Below are 21,713 nucleotides of genomic sequence, written 5' to 3' on the forward strand. Positions count from 1 at the left end.
CTTGTGGAGGTCTACAAAACAAATTCTGGGGTCTTGGCTGATTTCTTTTGATTTTTCCCATGATCTCAAGCAAAGAGGCACTGAGTTTGAAGGTAGGCCTTGAAATACATCCACAGGTACACCTCCAATTGACTCAAATTATGTCAATTACCCTATCAGAAGCTTCTAAAGCCATTACATAATGTTCTGGAATTTTCCAAGCTGTTTAAAGGCACAGTCAACTTGGTGTATGTAAACTTCTGACCCAATGGAATTGGGTGAATGGAAGTGGAAATTACTTGTGTCATGCACAAAGTAGATGTCTGAACCGACTTGCCGAAACTAGTTTCTTAACAAGAAATTTGTGGAGTGGTTGAAAACTAGTTTTACTGACTCCAAGCTAAGTGTATGTAAACTTCCGACTTCAACTATAGAATGTACTTATCCCATCTCTCAATGAGATCGAGAGGAGAAACAGGATGGGGGAGAGACTGTGTGTGTGTGCGCGCGCGGTACCATGTCTGTGTACGCGTAGAGAGAATGCTGAGGCATATAATCACTATTGGTAGCTGAACATGTCATGACTGATGGCTGAGATGGTGAGACAAGATACTGTCTGAACAGACACAGCCTCAGTTCCTTAAACACTTCTCTACAAGCCTCTCACCAGTGTATCCTATCCTATTAGCTTTGGACACTGTCCATCTGTGAATACTGTAGGCCCTTAGACATTTTGCTGTGCTGGTCAAACAGCCATCTGGACAAAGAGGAGTACCCACTGAATAGTCTCAAGTTAAGTAGGCGGGTTAAGACTGGACTGAAGTCAGGGAGAAGTGGGCTGTGGGCCCAGTTGTTTTACTAGATTGGAATGCTCTTCGTCTAAAGCAGATTGAATGTGTGTTGAATACGTGTGAGAAGTGTATGTGGTCTCAAAGTGTTTATGATGCTGTGTTTTTATAAGTGGAGAGTGTGTTCAGAGTGCGTGTTGGTGGAGGGTTGGTAGAATGACGCCAGGGAGCATGTCAGTCACACTGTCCCTCTCGCATGACTTGATGAGATATTCCTCAAAACACTTTGATGTGGGGTTCATAACTAACCTTGCTCTCTCCGTGTCTCTGTCTGTCGCTGTCTCTCTCTCTCTCTTTCTCTGTGTCTCTGTCTGTGTGTCTGTTGCTCTCGCTCACTTTCACTCAATTCAATATGCTTTATTGGCATGAAATATATTCTGTAATTGGCAATGTATTTCAAAAACCATACATTTAGAAGTCGAAAGTACAATTGCATGAAGTCACAAACATTGTTTCTCAAAAAACATATTTTTTTCTCTCTGTCTGTAGGATTACCTGGAGTGTATCAGTAACCAGTCTTGCCTGGCACTGAGCTCAGAGGAGAGAGGCTCTCTATTCGGGAACATCCGAGACATCTACCACTTCAACAGGTACACACACACACACACACACACATACACATACACATACATAGTGCAGTATCCAAAGAATCTACAGAATGAGGACAGTTTGTCTCACCTGTTGATGTGTGAGGGGGCCAGTGACCAATCAATGTTGTTTTGTCCATCTGAGGAGTGTATGTTCAAAACCACCAGGTCTGCTGGGAGCCTAGTCACTCAGACTGTCAGCTGTCACATAAAGACACACAGCAACACAGGGAGGGAGAGAAAAACCTAGGGAGAATTCACATAGTGAGGGAGTTTGGTTTGACACAAACTCCTTACAAACCGTCACAATGACCTCATTCCCTAGACATGTAACAATGGCTACACCAGTTGACCATATATCCATCAACCAATAAGAATTAGGGACACACACACACAACCTATTTCAATTCATGGAAGTTACTTTTTGTTGTAAGTAGAGGACCCTAGGACCTAATACTGTGTCCCTGAACATTTTTGCTGTTTATAACAAAGAGCGATGGGGAGCAGTTTGGTAAGTGTGTAACTCTCAGTTTGTATTCCAATGATTGAATTAAGTGTGTGGTGTGCAAGTGGTTAAAGTACTGATATGCTGATGCAATCATTTTTGGGGTTTACAGAGATCTGCTTCATGACCTGGAAAAGTGTAATTCGGACCCTGTGGCCATTGCAGAGTGTTTCGTAGCCAAGGTAGGTCTCTTTCTCTTCTTTTCTCTTTTTCTTTCTTGTTGAAGCCTGTCTGAACAGCTGGTTCGGAACAAAAAACACTCCAGAACATGTAACATACACAACATTATTTAGGTTACAAACTAAACAAAATTGTACTTCATCATACTGACAGAGAAGCACAATTTCTGAGGAAATTTAAGGGCTGGCAAAATGTCTAGTCACCATTTACTGGTGAGGGCTAATGGTAATACTTCAACACCTGAGATAAAAAATATTCTCCTCTCGTTTCTCTGATCTCTCTCTCTCTCTGTGTGTGTCTATAACTGTGTTTGGTCTTTCCAATCCTTTTCTACATTAAATCATTCTATTTCATGATAACTGCATACTAAAACTTACTCAACAGACATATCTCTACCAATACCACAATAAGTACACAGTAATCTGTCTGTAACCAGAGTTTATCAGTCTGGACATGCACAAACACACTAGTCATTTCACTACTGTATAGTTACCCAGTCCATGCTCCACATATTCATCATCCCAATACCACAATAAATCACTTCAAAAGTATTCATACCCCTTGACTTAATCCACATGTTGTTGCTTTACAGTCTGAATTCAAAATTGATTTGGCAACAACTCTGGTGGACATTCCTGCAGTCAGCATGCCAATTGCACGCTCCCTCAAATCTTGCGACAACATTGTGTTGTGTGACAAAACTGCATATTTTAGTGTGTCCTTTTATTGTCCCTAGCACAAGGTGCACCTGTGCAATGATCATGCTGTTTAATCAGTTTCTTGATATGCCACACCTGTCAGGTGGATGGATTATCTTGGTTTAGGAGAAATCCTCACTAACAGGGATGTTAACAAATTTGCGCACAAATTTTTGAGAGAAAGACGTTTTTTGTGCGTATGGAACATTTCTGGGATCTTTTATTTCAGCTCATGAAACATGAAGCTGACTTTACATGTTGCGTTTTATATTTTTCTTTAGTATATTTCACAATACACTATTAATGAATCAAGGGCCTCCGTGGTTTGTAGGTGGCCTTATCACAGTCACTTTACACATGTTAAATGTGTGTTTACTTACATATTTAGTACAGATTCAATCCTGCACACTCTTTTGATTGCAGTTATCCAAAGTAGTGTGTGCCATCACTGTTACGTGACCATACATTAGAGGTTGCGTGCGTTTAGAAACATTCCCTGATTATTGTAGTGTGTGTGTGGGTCATGAATTGGTGTTGGGTCAGTAGCCAGACAACTGCCTGGAAACATTTGTTCATTGCAGACAATCCCCCCCAACTTAGAGTCACAACTCGGCAAAGCTTTTGAAGGAGTAAAAAAACAGACCATAAATCCCTCCCTCCCTCCTCCTCTTGGAGCTAATCGTCTATCTGTCCTTATGTTCCTTACCCTGCTTTCAGTGAAATGTGTTGAGTAAGCAGCCTAGTCTTTATGGGTCCCTACATGCTGACTGCACCACTGTTGCGCAATTAAAACAAGATCATAATGTTTTATCATCTGGTAGAAAAAAATCTTTCCTCTTCAGCGTTTAGCTGATCTCCTAACCCATAGCTCCTCTTGCCAGTCTAGACCCCTCAGCATGCCAGCCGGTCGATACAGAAGCAAAACCAATTACTATATAACATCCCATAATGGTTTAGTCCTATCATAATAATGATGAGCAGCACAGTCTGGAGATGTACTATATCTAAATCTATGGTACCTCAGCAGAAATTCTCAGGTTCCGTCTCTGCCTTGCTGTTCTGAGATGATCTAAACTTCACTATTAATTAGGGATGGGGGTTTTTAAACAATTTCACTGTTCGAATAGTATCCTGAATTGTTGTTGCATATTCAAAGTACATGTTGTGTGTGTAGCGAGCAGACGGAAGGAGAGAGATGCCAAGGCGACTCGGCTACAGCCAAGAATAGCTAACTTGTAGCAACCACAATGTTATTTATCATCCCATATAACAGTGCCTGTCTTGACTGGAGTAGCCTAGAGAAGCTAGCTAAATAGCAAAGCCAGCCAGCTATAGCTAGCCAGGCTAATTGAGGCCACATGCTGTGCTTTCTTTCCAACCCCATTTAGATAAAACAACAGCTATACTGATTGGTTGCTTGTTATAGCCTACTCCTTCTCATTTCACTAAGATTGGATTCCATCTTGTATTGCATTAGTGAACTCTCACTCCACTTGCTACACATTTATCTTGAGCCTCTTTGGCCAAGATAAACAACAAGCTATGCACGTGAAGGCACCATGCTTGTCATAACTACGTTGGAAAGGTTTTTGTTTTATTTAATTAATAATTAGAAATGTCATGGTATATCTTTGAATGTAACAACGTCACATGGATATTTGAATCTAATTTAGAAAACACCTTTTCAGTGTTAGAATCTGTTTAAAATGGGAATATATAAACATTCCCATGGAGATGAATATTCATACAAGTATTCGAATACAAATGTCCCTACTATTAATCTATATCTATGTTATATCAGGAGTGATTGGTAATGTAATTTAGAAAATGTCCTCACAGATCAAAGATGAGCCGAAAGCACAGATTCCATCTCTGCCTTGCTGTATTATCAAACGTTATTTGTCACATGCGCCGAATACAACAGGTGTAGACCATACAGTGAAATGCTTACTTACAAGCCCTTAACCAACAATGCTTTAAGAAGTTAAGAAAAAAAGTGTTCAGTAAAAATAAATAATGTATATATTTTCATACAGGTGAAGTCGGACGTTTTACATACACCTTAGCCAAATACATTTAAACTCAGTTTTTCACAATTCCTGACATTTAATCCTAGTAAAAATTCCCTGTCTTAGGTCAGTTAAGATCACAACTTTATTTTACGAATGTGAAATGTCAGAATAATAGTAGACAAAATGATTTATTCAAGCTTTTATGTCTTTCATTACATTCCCAGTGGGTCAGAAGTTTACATGCACTCAATTAGTATTTGGTAGCATTGCCTTTAAATTGTTTAACTTCCTCCTGACAGAGCTGGTGTAACTGAGTCAGGTTTGTAGGCCTCCTTGCTCGCACACGCTTTTTCAGTTCTGTCCACAAATTTTCTATAGGATTGAGGTCAGGTCTTTGTGATGGCCACTCCACTACCTTGACTTTGTTATCCAAACATAATTATGGTTATTATTGCCAAACAGTTCTGTTTTTATTTCATCAGACCAGAGGACATTTCTCCAAAAAGTACGATCTTTGTCCCTACGTGCAGTTGCAAACTGTAGTCTGGCTTTTTTATGGCAGTTTTGGAGCAGTGGCTTCTTCCTTGCTGAGCGGACTTTCAGGTTATGTCAATATAGGACTCGCTTTACTGTGGATATAGATACTTTTATACCTGTTTCCTCCAGCATCTTCACAAGGTCCTTTGCTGCTGTTCCGGGATTGATTTGCACTTTTCACACCAAGTACGTTCCTCTCTAGGAGACAGAACGCGTCTCCTTCCTGAGCGGTATGATGGCAGCGTGGTCCCATGGTGTTTATACCTTCATACTATTATTTGTACAGATGAACGTGGTACCTTCAGGCATTTGGAAATTGCTCCCAAAGATGAACCAGACTTGTGGAGGTCTACAATTTATTTTCTGGGGTCTTGGCTGATTTCGTTTGATTTTCCCATGATGTCAAGCAAAGAGGCACTGAGTATGAAGGTAGGCCTTGAAATACATCCACAGGTACACCTGCAATTGACTCAGGCTAATTGACATCGTCTATCGGAGCTTCTAAAGCCATGACATAATTTTCTGGAATTTTCCAAGCTGTTTAAAGGCACAGTCAACTTAGTGTATGTAAACTTCTGAGCTACTGGAATTGGGATATAGTGAATTATGTGAAATCTGTCTTTAAACAATTGTTGAAAAAATGACTTGTGTCATGCACAAAGTAGATGTCCTAACCGACTTGCCAAAACTATAGTTTGTTAACAAGAAATTTGTGGAGTGGTTGAATACGAGTTTTAATGACTTCAACCTAAGTGTATGTAAACTTCCAACTTCAATTGTGTCTATATATATATAAATGAAAATAAAGGTAACAAATAATTAATGAGCAGCAATAAAATAACACTAGTGAGGCTATATCCAGGGGGTACCGGTACAGAGTCAATGTGACGGTTAGTCTAGGTAATAGGTACATGTAGGTAGAGTTAAAGTGACTATACATGGATAATAAACAGAGTAGCAGTGTAAAAGAGGGGTCTGGGTAGCCCTTCGATTAGCTGTTCAGGAGTCTTATGGCTTGGGGGTAGAAGCTGTTGAGGAGCCTTTTGGACCTTGACTTTGCGCTCCGGTCTGCTTGCCGTGCGGCAGCAGAGAGAACTGTCTATGACTAGGGTGGCTGGAGTCTTTGACAATTTTAGGGCCTTCCTCTGACACCGCCTGGTATAGAGGTCCTGGATGGCAGGAAGCTTGGCCCCAGTGACATACTGGGCCATACACACTACCCTCTGTAGTGCCTTGCGGTCGGAGGCCGAGCAGTTGTCATACCAGGCAGTGATGCAACCAGTCAGGATGCTCTCGATGGTGCAGCTGTAAAACTTTTTGAGGATCTGAGGACCCATGCCAAATCTTTTCAGGCTCCTGAGGGGGAATAGGTTTTGTCGTGCCTTCTTCACGACTGTCTTATTGTGTTTGGACCATGATCGTTTGTTGGTGATGTGGACACCAAGGAACTTAAAGCTGTCAACCTGCTCCTCTGATTGTGGACCACTTTTCCTGGAGTCCACAATCATCTCCTTTGTCTTGATCAGGTTGAGGGAGAGGTACTTGTCCTGGCACTACACGGCCAGGTCTCTGTCAGGGTTTCTACTGTGGTCCTTTATAGCTCAGTTGGTAGAGCATGGCATTTGACATGCCAGGGTAGTGGGTTCAATTTTCGGGGCCACCCAATATGTAAAATGTATGCACGCATGACTAAGTCGCTTTGGATAAAAGCATCTGCTAAATAGCATATATATATACTGTGTAAATGCCTGCTGTGGTTTAGGACTCAATCAGGAGGACCAATTGTACTGGATATACTTTGGATGGTGTATGTGCGCAAACCAGTCAAAAGTTTGGAGACTCAAGGGTTTTTCTTTATTTTTACTATTTTCTACATTGTAGAATAATAGTGAAGACATCAAAACTATGAAATAACACACATGGAATCATGTATTAACCAAAAAAGTGTTGACAAAATCTAAATATATTTAGATCCTTCAAAGTAGCCACCCTTCCCCTTGATGACAGCTTTGCACACTCTCTTAACCAGCTTCATGAGGAATGCTTTTCTAACAGTCTTGAAGGAGTGCCCACATATGCTGAGCACTTGTTGGCTGCTTTCCTTTCACTCTGCAGTCCAACTCATCCCAAACCATCTCAATTGGGTTGAGGTCGGGTGATTTTGGAGGCAAGGTCATCTGATGCAGCACTCCGTCACTCTCTTTCTTGGTCAAATAGCCCTTACACAGCCTGGAGGTGTGTTTTGGGTGATTGTCCTGTTGAAAAACAAATGATAGCCCCACAAACCAGATGGGATGGCGTATCGCTGCAGAATGCTGTGGTAGCCATGCTGGTTAAGTTTGCATTGAATCATAAATAAATCTCTGACAGTGTCACCAGCAAAGTACCATCACATCTCCTCGTCCATGCTTCACGGTGGGAACCACACTTGTATACTCCTCACCAATGTCCAGTCTCTAGACACCAAGGTGGATGAAATTAGGGCACGGGCTGCCTTCCAGAGAGACATCAGAGATTGTAACATTCTCTGTTTCACGGAAACATGGCTCTCTCCGGATATGTTGTCTGAGTCGGTATAGCCACCGGGTTTTGACTATTAGCCACCACTGTGACTATTAGAAACCTACCCTAAACAAAAACCATAGATGGATGGAAGGAATTCGTGCAACACTGAAAGCGCGAACCACTGCATTTAACCATGGAAAGAGGACTGGGAATATGGCCGTGTAGTCATTAACAGTGTAGTTATTCTCTCTACAAGGCAATCAAACAAGCAAAATGTCGGTACAGGGACAAAGTGGAGTTGCAATTCAACGGCTCAGACACGAGACGTATGTGGCAGGATCTACAGGCAATTACAGACTACAAAAAGAAATCTAGCCACGTCACGGACAATGACGAATTGCTTCCAGACAAACTAAACAGCTTCTTTGCCTGCTTTGAGGATAATTTCAGTTCCTCCGACACTGCTCCCTACAAGGACTGCGGGCCCCCTCTCCTTCTCTGTAGCCATCGTGAGTTAGACATTTAAACGTGTTAACCCTCACAGCGCTGCTGGCCCAGACCGCATCCCTAGCCGGGTCCTCCGAGCATGCGCAGACCAAATGGCTGTGGTGTTTACGGACATATTCAATCGCTCCCTATCCCAGTCTTCTATCCCCATATGCTTCAAGATGGCCACCATTTTTTCCTGTACCCAAGAAGGCAAAGGTAACTGAAATAAATGACTATCGCCCCGTAGCACTCACCTTCTGTCATCATGAAATGCTTTGAGAGACTAGTCAAGGATCATATCACCTCCACCTTACCTGCCACCCTAGACCCACTTCAGTTTGCATACCGCCCCAACAGGTCCACAGACAATGCAATCGCCATCACACTGTACACATCTGGACAAGAGGACTACTTATGTTAGAATGCTGTTCATTGACTACAGCTCAGAATTCAACACCATAGACCATCCAAGCTCATCATTAAGCTGGAGGCCCTGGGTCTCAACCCCGCCCTGTGCAATTGGGTCCTGGACTTTCTGATGGGCCGACCTCAGGGGGTGAAGGTAGGAAACAACATCTCCACTTCGCTGACCCTCAACACTGGGGCCCCACAAGGGTGCATGCTCAGTGTGTGTGTATATATATATAGTGGATGAGTTCGTTTACTTTTACAAGGGCAATATTTTATAGATCTGTTCTATTTCTGTGACTGGTTTGCTGTTTTTGGGTCACAGTACATGTTAGGATGGAGAGAGTGTGTGTGAGTGTGTGTATTAGGAGTGTGTGTGTGTATTGGTGGGACATCTGGTTGTGTTTAGCTGGCTCTCTGGTGGCAGACTGTTGGAGACTAAAGAGAAGCCTGCTCTTCAATTTACTGCTTTTCCCACGGAGAACCTCCAGGCAGTGTTTGTGTGTGTGTGTGTTCACACATACACTGTATTGTGTGTGTGTGTGTGTGTGTGTGTGTGTGTGTGTGTATGTATGTATGTATGTATGTATACTAAAAGTTTGTGTACACCTGCCTTTTCGAACATTTCATTCCAAAATAATGGGCATTAATATGGAGTTGGTCCCCCCGTTCCTGCTATAACAGTCTCCACTCTGGGAAGTCTTCTTCTGGGAAGTCTTTCCACTAGATGTAGGAACATTGCTGCGGGGACTTGCTTCCATTCAGCCACGAGCATTAGTGAGGTCGGTCACTGATGTTGGGCGATTAGGCCTGGCTCGCAGTCGGCGTTCCAATTCATCCCATAGGTGTTCAATGGGGTTGAGGTCAGGGCTGTGTGCAGGCAAGTCAAGTTCTTCCACACCAATCTTGACAAATAATGTCTATATGGACCTCGCTTTTTTGCATGGGGGCATTGTCATGCTGAAACAGGAAAGGGCCTTCTCCAAACTGTTGCCACAAAGTTGGAAGCACAGAATCGTCTACTATGTTTTTGTATGTTGTTGCGTTTAAGATTTCCCTTCACTGGAACTAAAAGGCCTAGCCCGAACCATTGAAAACAGCCCCAGACCATTATTCCTCTTCCACCGAACTTTACAGTTGGCACTATGCATTCGGGTAGGTAGCGTTCTCCTGCCATCTACCAAACCCAGATTTGTTCTTCAGACTGCCAGATGGTGAAGCATGATTCATCACTCCAGAGAACGTGTTTCCACTGCTCCAAGGTCCAACGTCGGTGAGCTTTACACCTATCGAGCCAACGCTTGGCATTGCGCATGTTGATCTTAAGCTTGTGTGCGGCTGCTCGGACAGTAACACCCATTTCATGAAGCTGCTTACGAACAGTTATTGTGCTGACCTTGCTTCCAGAGAACATTTGGAACTCCGTGAGATGATTTGTACACACTTCAGCACTCGCCGGTTCCGTTCTGTGAGCTTTTGTGGCTTACCACTTCACGGCTGAGCCTTTGTTGCTCCTAGACATTTCCACTTCACAATAACATCACTTTCAGTTGACTGGGGTGGCTTTAGCAGTGCAGAAATGTGATGAACAGACTTGTAAGCATGGGTTGCATCCTATGACAGTGCCACGTTGAAAGTCACTGAGTTCTTCAGTAAGGCCATTCTACTACCAATGTTTGGCTATGGAGATTGCATGGCTGTGTGTTCGGTTTTATACACCTGTCAGCAACGGGTGTGGCTGAAATTGCCGAATCCACAAATTTGAAGGGGTGTGTGTGTGTGTGCGGGCGCGTGCATGGGAGTTATTTTTGGTATGAATAGAAGGGTGTGGCCTCTGCTGTATTTCTATAATTGTACCTTTGACTGTATGCCCGTGTGTGTTGATGGCATCACTTGTTCTCGAGTGTGTATGGTATATGTGTTTGTAGAGTATGAGTGTTCATGTGCAGAGCCACAGGAACCAGACAGCTCCCCAGTCATCTGTCCTCTGTGTTTATGATGCTGTTTCCTGTGATAACTGTCCACTTCCTGTTTCTGGCCTAAACCAGAGTATTTATGGACACATGATGAACACAATCAGGACCAAGGCTATTATCAGTTACGTAACTCTAGGGTCATGTGAATGCTCGACAGCCAGTGGAGGGGGATGACAAAGGAAGGAAGGTATGGAGAGGGATATGAAAGCTAGAGGGCTAGAGACGGAACATGAGAGAGGGAGAGATGGCAGAAGACATGTAATGGCATAAGTAGTGAGAGACTGTGATCAAGAGTGAAAGAGCGTGAACAGAAGAGACATTCAGCGTGATGGAGGTAGAGAAAAAGGGATAGGGATGAGAGCGAGGTTCATTCCAGCTTTGATAAGTCATGCTGCCTCTGATGTCTTTGAAGTGCAGGGAGGCATGAGAGGTGGAAACGGACAAATTAAAGGGGTGGGGATGGGAAAATCAGTGTCCACAGCATATAGCGCTCAACATTGCCTTTAAAGGGTCAATCAGAAGTTGCTACATACATTTTGGTACTCATAAATTAATGATATGTACCCACTGATTCGTCAAGATATAACTTATAAAGTCCTCATGAGCTTAGTTCAACTGTCGTACCCCATCAGAAACCAAAATATAAGCTTGTTTTACTCCAATGTTTGTACACAAAATAAATGTAAACAAACACTTGTATAGTATAGCCTCAAAACATGGTTAAAACGATACATGTGATATCATGGATGGTCAGTCCTTGCATCCATAGCTGAGAAGTTGAGAACTATGAATTTGAGAGTGGTTACATTTCTCCAGCCCCGTCCCTCAGCTTTTTACCGAAACGGGCGGAGAGAACGCTTTGTTACCGTTTCAACTGCTGATTGAAGCTTTAAGACATGGATACATGTAATCAAGGTTCACTTTCATTCTTTGCCTTTAAACTGATGTGAGAAACCTCCTTAATCTATCCTCAGGAACGCTTGACCACTGACTCACCCAGTGTAACCTCCCCCTTCCCCTTGACACAAACACTCCATTTACTGGAAACTCACTCTCACTCTTCCCTGTTGGCACACATTTTACAAGGTTCTAAAAAGTGTCTAGTCAATAGAGGAATTTAGGTTGGTTCTAGGGAGGATAGTTTATTTCCTCCTGCTGCTGCTACTGGTATGAGTGATTTCAGGTACTGATGCCAATGTAACGTGAATGTAATTATTTGATCAGGGACTGATGCTAATGTAACATTAATGTAAATATTTTGTCTTTCTTTCCCAGAGTGAAGAGTTCCACATTTACACTCAGTACTGCACCAACTATCCAAGGTAAGCAACCTCAACTATGACTTCTGACACCATTTTTTACATTGTGCATCACTCTGTCAAGGGAAAAATAGTATCCTTTCTAACGAAGTTATCTACATGTAACACTGTGTACAAAACATTAGGAACACCTTCCTAATATTGAGTTGCACACCCTTTTTTCTTCAGAACAACCTCAATTCGTCGGAACATGAACTACAAGGTGTCAAGCGTTCCACAGGGATGCTGGCCCATATTGACAATGCTTCCCACAGTTGTGTCAAGTTGGCTGGATGTCCTTTGGGTAGAGAACCATTCTTGATACACACAGGAAACTGTTGAGTGTGAAAAACCCAGCAGTGTTGCAGCTCTAGACTCAAACCAGTGCATCTGGCACTCACTTCCATACCCCGTTCAAAGGAACTTAAATATTTTGTCTTGCCCATTCACCCTTTGAATGGCACACATGCACAGTCCATGTCTTGTCTCAAGGTTTAGAAATCCTTCTTTAACCCGTATCCTCCCCTTCATCTACACTGATTGAAGTGAATTTAACAAGTGACATCAATAAGGGACCACAGCTTTCACCTGGATTAACCTGGTCAGTCTGTGGATGGAAAGTGCAGGTCTTTGTTTTGTATACTCTGTGTAGTCTGCCCCACTCATTGTGTGTGTGTGTGTGTGTGTGTCAGAGGATGCTGTTGGTAGGGACTATAGGAGGACAGGCTAATTTGTAATGGCTGTAATGAAATACATGGAATGGTATCAAACATATGGAAACTACATTTGACTCCATTCCAGCCATTACAATGAGCCCGTCGTCCTATAGCTCTTCCCACCAACCTCCTCTGGTGCGTGTTTGACAGTCTGTGTAGTATGAACATATATAGAAGTATAATCTTCCTCCTTGTGATGTGGATTTGCATACAGGTGAATCTCACCTTAGAGTTCTTGATTCCCAGAGTGTCGTATATCTTTGTACTGTCTTTATAGAGCTACAGTACCCCAGCCTCTCTCTCTGGGTAGCCCTGATATACATCCCAACCCAACAAGATTCTGTCTGCATCTCCCTCTCTATTTAGTTATTTATTTGAAAGGGAGCCTGTTGACAGAGTTACAGCCCCTATTCTGACAGATGGGTATTATATCCGCCACCTTATCATACTCAGTGGCTGGCTTTAATGTTTTATTTCACCTTGTGTGAACAACGTCTTGTCATAGGAAACCATGTGCGTGTGTGCATGTGGTGTGTCTTGGGGCCGAAAATGTGAGACAATTCTTCACAATGAAGCCTAATGAGAGCAGTGCATTTCACAATGGTTGTGACACATTACAAACCGTACACCATTGGCTGCGACATGTCTGAAGTGTTGTTTTAGCATTGTGCATTATGCTACTACTGACAAGTGATTATTTAGTAGTTGATGGTGATTATTTAAGTAGTAAAATATAGCGTGTCCACATTCCAGTGCAGCTCTCCACAGGGCTCACATTGTTATCTCTGTGAAACCCAACCTGAGAGCTCAGAATGACGGAGATACATCTACAGCCTCGGTTCCTACTGTAATTGTGTGTGTGTGTCAGTCGGGTCACCAGTCGTTAGCTAGGGTCACCAGCTGTGTGAGGGGGTGGTTGACAAACACATACACACACATGCGTATATACAGTGCATTCAGACCCCTTGACCTTTTTCATTTTTTTGACCCCCTTTTCTCCCTGATTTCATGTTATACAATTTGTAGTTAGTCTTGTCTTATCACTGCAACTCCCGTACGGACTCGGGTGAGACGAAGGTCGAGAGCCGTGCGTCCTCCGAAACAAAACCCAACCGAGCCGCACTGCTTCTTGACACAATGCCCACTTAACTTGGAAGCCAGCCACACCAATATATCGGAAGAAACACCGTGCACCTGGTGACCATGTCAGCGTGCATTGCGCCTGACCTGCCACAGGAGTTGCTAGTGTGCGATGGGACAAGGACATCCCTGCCAAACCCCCCAACCCCAACCCGGCCGACACTGGGCCAATTGTGAGCCGCCCCATGGGTTTCCCTGTCACAGCCAGCTGCGACAGAGCCTGGACTCCCAGAATCTCTAGTGGCACAGCCTTAGACCACTGCACCACTCGGGAGGCCCTAGACCCCTTGACTTTTCCCACATTTTGTTACGTTACAGCCTTATTCTAAAATGGATGAAATCATTTTTCATTCAACAATCTACACACAATACCCCATAAACAGTTTTTGGGAATTTTTGCAAATTTATGAAAGAAAAAAACACATTTACGTAAGTATTCATTCCCTTTACTCAGTTCTTTGTTGAAGCACATTTGGCAGCAATTACAGCCTCGAGTCTTCTTGGGTATGATGCTACAAGCTTGGCACACCTGTATTTGCTCTGTCAGGTTGGATGGGGAGTGTCTCTGCACAGCTATTGTCAGGTCTCCCCAGAGATGTTCGATCATGTTCAGGTCTGTGCTCTGGCTGGGCCACTCAAGGACATTGAGACTTGTCCTGAAGCCACTCCTGCGTGGTCTTGGCTGTGTGCTTAGGTTTATTGTCCTGTTGGAAGGTGAGCCTTCGGCCCAATCGGATGTCCTCAGCTCTCTGGAGCAGGTTTTCATCAAGGATCTCTGTACATCGTTCATCTTTCCCTCGATCCTGACAAGTCTTCCAGTCCCTGCCTCTGAAAAACACTGCATGATGCTGCCACCACCATGCTTCGCCGCAGGGATGGTGCCAGGTTTCAATATTGGTTTCATCAGACCAGAGAATCTTGTTTCTCATGGTCTGAGAGTCCTTTAGGTACAAACTCCAAACGGGCTGTCATGTGCCTTTTTACTGAGGAGTGGCTTCCGTCTGGCCACTCTACCATAATGGCCTGATTGGTGGAGTGCTGCAGAGATGGTTCTCTCATCTCCACACAGGAACTCTGGAGCTCTGTCAGAGTGACCATCGGGTTCTTGGTCACCTACCTGACCAAGGCCCTTCTCCCCTGATTGCTCAGTTTGGCCGGCTCTAGGAAGAGTCTTGGTTTTTCCAAACGTCTTCCATTTTAAGAATGATTAAGGCCACTGTGTTCTTGGGGACCTTCAATGCTGCAGAAGTTTTTTGGTACCCTTCCCCAGATCTATACCTCGACACAATCCATCTACTTACAAACACTCTGGGCCTTTACATGGGCCTTTACATGACCTTGCACTGTTCCCTAAGACAGGACTGTGTGTGTGGGATCTGTCATTCTGTATTTTAATCGGGCTACAATATCTGTCATTGTTTCCTAGGATTAATATCATATTTTATTTTTCCTTCTCTCCCTCCATCTCTCTCTCTGCAGGTCAGTGGCTGTGTTGACTGAGTGTATGAGGAATAAGGTGTTGGCTAAGTTTTTCCGGGAGCGTCAGGAATCTCTGAGACACTCCCTGCCTCTGGGCTCCTACCTGCTCAAGCCAGTGCAGAGGATCCTCAAGTACCACCTACTGCTGCACGTCAGTAATACACCTAAACACACACACACACACACACACACACACACACACACACACACACACACACACACACACACACACACACACACACACACACACACACACACACTGACACCTACATCACACTAGCAAAACCCCACATAAGCCTAACACTCAGACCACAAAGAACTGTGTGTACTGTAATATACTGTATGTAAAGTTAGCCACCAGTCTATTTTTGAACAAGCTAACCCTACTGCCAAGAAATACCGGGCCAACATAGCTGGCTACTGCAGAAACAGATGGTACCCAGTCTAACGTACAGCTATCCGTGTACATTACCCACTCTAACACTGGGTGTGTTTTCTGTCCCCTGTAGGAGATAGCCAACCACCTGGAGAAGGACACAGAGACATATGAGGTGGTGCAGGAGGCCATAGACACCATGCAGAGAGTGGCCTGGCACATCAACGACATGAAGAGGAAACATGAACACGCCGTCAGGCTGCAAGTAAGACTACACTTGCAAATGAACATGCTCTCACACATATAAACATGCACATAGGCACACATGCTCACACATACCTGCATATGCAGTCAGGATTTTTACTATAGTCTGGTCATGGCAATAGACTTATGTAGAGCAGGTACAAACACACACACACACACACACACCTGTCATGTTACAGGTTGGCACACACACACACACACACACACACACACACACACACACACACACACACACACACACACACACACATGTTATAAGTTGGTCAACACACACACACCTGTCATGTTACAAGTTGGTCAACACACACATGTATTCTGCTCCAACAAAGTACATTTGGAAAAGTCTGCATCTTAGTGGTTTGAATTAGACTGTGACATTAGTGGCTGTCCACATATCCTCCCATTGTTTCCCTAGCTTTCACCAGTCTTGTCTGCTTCCCAAATGGCATGCTATTCCCTACACAGTGCACTACTTTAATAAAAAAATTAAAGCCCTATGGGCTGTGGTCAAAAGTAGTGCACTATAGAGGGAATAGTGTTCCATTTGGGATGTAGACTCCGTCTGTCTCCGCTAGGTTATGCAAGACATTGTTTTCCAGGGCTAATGATGGCCTTGCATAACACAGCCGGCAGATAAAAGAGAAAGTAGCTTTATTCAGTGGGGAGGAGGCTGATCAGATGAGTGGAAGTATTTACTTAGGATCTGAGGAAGAGTGCTTAGCTGACCTGTCTAATTCTCTCTGTCCTTTTTTGTCTCGCTCCTCTCCTTTCTCTGTTCTTTTCTTCCTCTCTTCTCTCCTCCTTCTCTGTTATTCTCTTCTCTCACCTGTTTCTCTTAACTCATTCTCATCCTATTCCTCTTTCCCACCTCTCCTCCTCCTCTTTCCCACCTCTCCCACCTCTCTTCCGCCGCTCTCTTTCCCTCTCGCTCTCTCCTCCTCCTCTTTCCCACTCTCCACCTCTCCTCCTCCGCTCTCTTTCCCTCGCCCTCTCACTTACTCTTCCCCCTGTCCTCCTCACTCACTCCTCACTCCTCACTGTCTCACTCACTCTCTCACTCCGCTCACTCACTCACTCCGCTCACTCACTCCGCTCACTCTTTCCCACCTCACTCACCTCTCCTCCACACTCACTTTCCGCTCACACTCTCCTCCGCTCCCACTCCACCTCTCCTCCTCCCGCTCTCTTTCCCTCCCACTCACTCCGCTCCCACTCACTCACTCCCACTCACTCACTCCCACACTCTCACTCACTCCCACACTCTCACTCACTCCCACACTCTCACTCACTCCCACACTCACTCACTCACTCCCACACTCTCACTCACTCCCACACTCACTCCGCTCCCACTTCCACTCCCACTCACTCACTCCCACTCACTCACTCCCACACTCACTCACTCACTCACCACTCCACTCACTCACCACACACTCTCACTCACTCCCACACACTCACTCACCCCCACTCACTCACTCCTCACACTCCCACTCACTCACTCCCCTCACTCACTCCCCTCACTCACTCCCTCACTCACTCACTCCCACTCACTCACCCCTCACTCACTCCCACTCACTCACTCCCCTCACTCACTCCCACTCACTCACTCCCCTCACTCCACTCCCCCTCACTCACTCCCCTCACTCACTCCCCCTCACTCCACTCACTCACTCACTCCACTCACTCACTCACTCACTCACTCCACTCACTCACTCACCACTCACTCACTCACTCACTCACTCACTCACTCACTCACCACTCACTCCACTCACTCACTCACTCACTCACTCCACTCACTCACTCCCACTCACTCACTCCCACTCACTCACTCCCACTCACTCCACTCACTCACTCCACTCACTCACTCACTCACTCACTCACTCACTCACTCACTCACTCACTCACTCACTCACTCATTCACTCCACTCACTCACTCCCCTCACTCACTCACTCACTCTCTCACTCCTCTCACTCCCTCTCCTCTTCCCTCCCCCTCTCTCAGGAGATCCAGAGTCTGCTGACCAACTGGAAAGGGCCTGATCTGATTGGCTACGGTGAGCTGGTTCTGGAGGGGACATTCCGTCTGCAGCGGGCCAAGAACGAGCGCACACTCTTTCTGTTTGACAAACTGCTGCTGGTCACCAAGAAACGCGAGGAGGCCTTCACCTACAAAGCCCACATCCTGGTCAGCCACAACACTAATGCTAAAATATTTGACAGAAAATACCTCTCAAAACTTCCTGAGGTATAGCAGTCTTTATACTTCTAACCCAAAGTGAGACTAACCATAATACTAACCATGTCTCCGTCATTATAGTGTTGCAACCTGATGTTGGTGGAAATCATTCCGAAGGAGCCACTCAGCTTCAGTGTGTTCCACTACAAGAATCCCAAACTACAGCACACCGTACTGGTAAAGTAAAACTACACCCCACAAACCAAAATTACTGCATATTCAACAGTCGATTTTACAGCATAGAGTAAAAGTAGCCTGTGCTATCCCTCCTGTGCTTTGCCAAGCCCACCACTCCTACGTGCCCAGACATGTTGTATTGTTAATGGGGAATGAGAAGGGCTGCTTGTTTCTCAACATAAGTGTTTTGGAAGGGACTTCAAACACCACCATAATCTGTTTTATGTAACAACACATAAAAGAGTTGAAGGGCATATCCCATTGTTGTTATGGGTTTGTCATAGTCATTTTATACTTCATTTAAAGCTAGAATCCTTAATTGAAACATTTTCTCCCTGCTCCGGTTTTGCTAAAAAGCTAAGGGATGGGTGTAACAGCTTAACTTCTGTCCCCTCGCCGGGCTCGAACCAGGGATCCTCTGCACACATCAACAACTGACACCCACGAAGCATTGTTACCCATCGCGCCACAAACGCCACGGTCCTTGCCGAGCAAGGGGAACAACTACTTCAAGGTCTCAGAGCGAGTGATGTCACCAATTGAAACGCTATTAGCGCGCACCACCACTAACTAGCTAGCCATTTCACATCGGTTACACTCACCCCCCTTTTCCGCAGCAACCAGTGATCCGGGTCAACAGCATCAATGTAACAGCTTAACTTCCGTCCCCTCCCCCCGACCCGGGCTCAAACCAGGGATCCTCTGTACACATCAACAACTGACACCCACGAAGCATCGTTACCCATCACGCCACAAAAGCTGCGGGGAACAACTACTTCAAGGTCTCAGAGCGAGTGACGTCACCAATTGAAACGCTATTAGCGCGCACCCCGCTAACTAGCTAGCCATTTCACATTTGTTACATAGGCCTGGAGAAATTTAACCACTCTCAAATTCATAGACAGAGCTATGGATGCAAGGACTGACCATCCTTTATATCAAATTAATAGTTTTAACCATGTTTGGAGGCTATACAGTGTTTTGTTTACATTTGTTGTTTACAAACATTGGAATAAAATAAGCTTATATATTGTGTTCTAATGGGGTCCGACCTTTGAACTAAGCTTATGAGGCATTTAGAAGTTATATATCTATTTATTCTTGAAGAATATATAATTAATTTATAAGTACCAAAATGAATGTAGCAACTAAGGATTCAAAATTTAAAGTCTAGTTTAATGTCTCTCTCCTTCTATCCTCTCTGTTGTCCTGTATTCCGCCCCCAGGCCAAGTCTCAGCAGGACAAACGCATGTGGATCCTACACCTGAAGAGACTTATACTTGAAAACCACCCGGCTAAAATCCCAGCCAAGGTGAGACACGGAGCAAGCAATGTGTGTCCTCACTAATGACATTAACACAACCTTGAGTGGGAGGTGGAATGGTCTCACTCTCCCTCTTTCATTTTCGATCACCCCTCTCGCTCGGTCTTCCGTTCCTCTCTCTTTCTCTCTCCAGTTTTTTCTCTCTTCTCTCCACCTCTCCTTAGCTCTGGTTAAAATGGAAAATGATGCTTTTGTCTGGGGGAAATCCTTGAGAGGGTTCATAGTAATTACATGAAAGTGATCTCGTTAAACTTGATGCTTGTAAAGTAGTCCGCTTCTGTTGGAAAAGACTACTGTCTAGCGCCATCTAGTGTAAGGTAGCCCCATATCTTCAACTTCAATTATTTATTTATAAAAAAAATTAACCTTTTATTTAACGAGGCAAGTCAGTTACGAACAAATTCTTATTTTCAATGATGACCTAGGAACAGTGGGTTAACTGCCTGTTCAGGAGCAGAACAACAGATTTGTACCTTGTCAGCTCGGGGATATGAACTTGCAATCTTCCGGTTACTAGTCCAACGCTCTAACCACTAGGCTACCCTGCCATCCCGATTATAGTCTTGCTGAATTCTGTAATATGGCGCTCACCTTAGTGTTTTTTTCCCATCTGTTCTTTTAGGCCAAGCAGGCCATTTTGGAGATGGATGTTATGCGTAAGTATCCATTTGATAATGGTTGAAGCCTCTTGTGAATATTGTCAGATCATTATTTGGGTGCTTGATAACATTCCCTCTCTCCTCTGTCCTCTCCAGACCACCCAGGGTTCCACTACAGTCCTGACGGGGACAAGAGGAGCCCCCACACCAAGGAGGGCTCCACCCCTCGACGGGTCCGCAGGAAGTCAGGTGAGAAACAGAAGGGACAGGAACAAGGTACTGTAAATGATCAGTGCTGATGCCAATGGACTGGGACAGTTTCTCTGACTCTGTGACATGTCCTGTCTGTCTCTCCTCAGAGCCTCTGTCCAAGTTACTGAAGAATGCTAAACATGGTGTCAAGGAAGATGGCTCCAAGGTCAGCTTAAACCCACATTAGTAATTTATGGATGGTGACACAATGCTACAGTTACACAAAGAAACAGTGTAATATCCATATAGATCCTATTAAATGAAAAGAGGGGCTATGTCATGAACAATCAAAAGTTCCAGAATGGTATGATAATGGGTGCTGTTGTGGGCAAGGAGAAATTCTTGTCTTAACATGCTGTCTAGACTGGCGCACGCATGTTGATTTTTTTCCATCCATATCAGACGTGATCAGGACATGCATGTTGAAATATCAAACTGAACTCTGACCCAACTATATTCATTTATTAACTGTATTAACTTGCTGTTGCTAGCTAATTTGTCCTGGGATATAAACACTGTTGTTATTTTACCTGAAATGCACAAGGTTCTTTTACTCCGACAATTAATCCACAGATAAAAGGGTAAACCTAGTTAGTTTATAGTAAACTCTCTCCTCCTCCAGTCTTCTTGTTCTTCTTTGGACTTTATATGGTGGTTGGCAACCAAATTTAAGGTGCATTACCATCACCAACTGGACTAGAGTGTGGACCTCAGTTCATCTTTCAATCACCCACATGGGTATACAGTATACTCCTAAAAACCAATGAGGAGATGGGAGAGGCGGGACTTGCAGCGCGTCAAGCGTCACAAATAAAACCACGTTCTATTTTAGCGCCTGGCTACGCAGACGCTGGAGACCAGTTTGGATGCAATGATTAAATAACATGTACATTTATTTAGCAACGCGACACGAGCGGTGTGTTCAGCATGTGATATCAGAAACTGTGTAACAAAATTATTGTAAACCTAAAATATTGTCGTATAATTATAAATAGTTTATTCTGGTTTTATATACATTTATGTATAAATAGTCTCTAAAATATATGTAAACAGACTGTAAATGTGTGTTTTTATGGAAAGCTATTTTTGTGATTTACAACTTGTCTAAGTCCTATCATCAACAGATTTCA

At 44.1% G+C, this 21,713-nt stretch overlaps 1 protein-coding gene across 1 annotated transcript in view; it reads left to right on the forward strand.

Annotated features, from left to right (window-relative positions):
- LOC112217379 (pleckstrin homology domain-containing family G member 1-like) overlaps positions 1-21,713 on the forward strand; it is a 144,602-nt gene that overhangs the window by 109,497 nt on the left and 13,392 nt on the right. The window contains 11 exon segments of the mRNA XM_042300869.1: positions 1,317-1,417; positions 2,032-2,101; positions 12,000-12,046; positions 15,358-15,508; positions 15,867-15,998; positions 17,997-18,179; positions 18,312-18,407; positions 19,634-19,720; positions 20,355-20,388; positions 20,488-20,580; positions 20,691-20,749. Of these exon segments, the coding sequence (XP_042156803.1) occupies positions 1,317-1,417; positions 2,032-2,101; positions 12,000-12,046; positions 15,358-15,508; positions 15,867-15,998; positions 17,997-18,179; positions 18,312-18,407; positions 19,634-19,720; positions 20,355-20,388; positions 20,488-20,580; positions 20,691-20,749 (1,053 nt within the window).

Source organism: Oncorhynchus tshawytscha, linkage group LG18 (assembly GCF_018296145.1).
Source record: "Oncorhynchus tshawytscha isolate Ot180627B linkage group LG18, Otsh_v2.0, whole genome shotgun sequence".
NCBI lineage: Eukaryota > Metazoa > Chordata > Actinopteri > Salmoniformes > Salmonidae > Oncorhynchus > Oncorhynchus tshawytscha.